Genomic DNA, 1,950 nt, shown 5'->3' on the forward strand with positions numbered 1-1,950 from the left:
CTCTCTCTCTCTCTCTCACACACACACACACACACACACACACACACACACTCACACACATTTTTATACTCTGGCTTTCAGATCCTATTTTAAATGTTTTAACTGTTCTAATAATGTTATAATGGTTAGTCACAAACATTATTTAAAAAGGGACTAGAGAGATGGCTCAGCAGTCAAGAACACTGGCTGTTCTTCCAGACAACCCAGGTTCAATACTCAACATCTACATGTAACTCCATTTACAGGGGAATCCAGTGCCTTCTTTAGGTCTTCATGGGCCTTGCATATGTGTGGTGCATGGATATACATGCAGGCAAAACACCCATACACATAGAATAAAATTAATAAGGTAAATAAAAGTATCAGGAAATACTGACAGTTCATAAGCGTATAACTCATCTCTTGCTGCCATGGTGAATATAGTTCAGCTTATCGTGTTATTTAGCTTTTGCTTATAAAGCAAATATCATTCCCTTTGGCTGTCACAAACACGATAAGTTCTCAGGGGCTGGAGCTTTAGCTTGGTAATTGAGTGCTGGCTTGCCTGGCATGCATGAAATCCTACATCCCCAGAGCCAAATAAATGATGATCTATTCTAGGCTTCGCTATACTACCCTGTGTGCTCTTGACCCTCACATTCTCACATATGTCATTGTCTATCAAAGTGTGAAGGAAGAAGTATTCTGGAGGAACTACTTCTACCGCATCTCCTTGATTAAGCAGTCGGCCCAGCTCACAGCACTGGCCGCCCAGCAGCAAGCCTCTGGAAAGGAAGAGAAAAGCAGCAGAGAGGATGATTTGCCTCTGACAGGTACATTCTGCAGAAAAGAGATCGTTCTCAAAGAAAAGAATTGACGTAAAATATTCCTGCTTAGAGATGCTAATGAGCTTGTCATCTTGTATGCATCAAAAATGTTGACATCTCTGTACAAAAAAATTCTTTTCTTTCCAAAGGAAATTTTCTTTTTTTGCTGCCCTTTCTGTCCCAGCTTACATGTTTTCCCCAAGTGTTCTTTTGCTATCTCATTCTTGTTTTTTTGTTTTTGTTTTTGTTTTTACAAGATAGAATTTCTCTGTGTAGCCCTGGCTGTTCTGGAACTTGCTCTGTAAACAAGGCTGGTCCTGAACTCAGATCCACCTGCCTCTGCTTACTGAGTGCTGGAACTAAAGGTGTGTACCACCAGGCTTCTTTTTTCTTTTTATTACTCTTGAACAAACATCTTCTCTATGTCTCCTTTCTTGCCCCTTTGGGCTTTGTTTTGGAGTCTCTTTTAGTTCAGGCTGGCCTTGAGCTCCTGATCCTCCTGCCTATACACCTTAAGTACTAGGGTTACAGACTTGTACTACCAAGGCCAAATGTTTCTCAGACTTCTACTCATCCCAGTTTCCTTGGTGCTTATGGTTGTAGAGTCCAGTAGTTCTTATTCCAGTTCAATTACAAGTACCTAGCTCTGAGCTAAGCTATTAAACATCTGAAACCTCCTGTGATGTATTAACAACCCTGTTTGCTAGGGAACAAGTTTTATAATGTCAGCAACTATTTAATGAACTATAGGGTTGAAGAGTTGGCAATTAAGAGCACTTCCTGCTCTTTCAAAGGACCCAGGTTCAGTTCCCAGCACCCATATGAATGGCTTACAGTTCCTTGTAGGAAATCTGACAAACTCTTCTGACCTTCATGGGTACTCAGACGTAAATATAAAGCTGGGTGTGGTCACATGCACCTTTAATCCCAGTACCCTGGCAGTCAGATCTCTAAATTGGAGGCCATCTTGGTTGGTCTACACAGAGAATTCCAGACTAGCTTGAGATATATAGTAGAACCCTGTCTCAAAATAGCCAACCAAGCAAACAAGATAAATAAAAATAAATATTAAAATATATTATATGGAGCCGGGCGGTGGTGGCGCACGCCTGTAATCCCAGCACTCGGGAGGCAGAGGCAGGCG

At 41.4% G+C, this 1,950-nt stretch overlaps 1 protein-coding gene across 2 annotated transcripts in view; it reads left to right on the top strand.

The window, feature by feature from the left end:
• Window positions 1-1,950, top strand: part of Syap1 (synapse associated protein 1) — a 34,187-nt gene that overhangs the window by 21,379 nt on the left and 10,858 nt on the right. For both annotated transcript variants that reach the window (XM_005358773.3, XM_026784893.1), the window contains exon 6: window positions 667-812. In XM_005358773.3, the coding sequence (XP_005358830.1) occupies window positions 667-812 (146 nt within the window). The remainder of the gene's footprint in view (window positions 1-666; window positions 813-1,950) is intronic.

This window comes from Microtus ochrogaster, chromosome X, assembly GCF_000317375.1.
Source record: "Microtus ochrogaster isolate Prairie Vole_2 chromosome X, MicOch1.0, whole genome shotgun sequence".
In the NCBI taxonomy this organism is placed as follows: Eukaryota; Metazoa; Chordata; class Mammalia; order Rodentia; family Cricetidae; genus Microtus; species Microtus ochrogaster.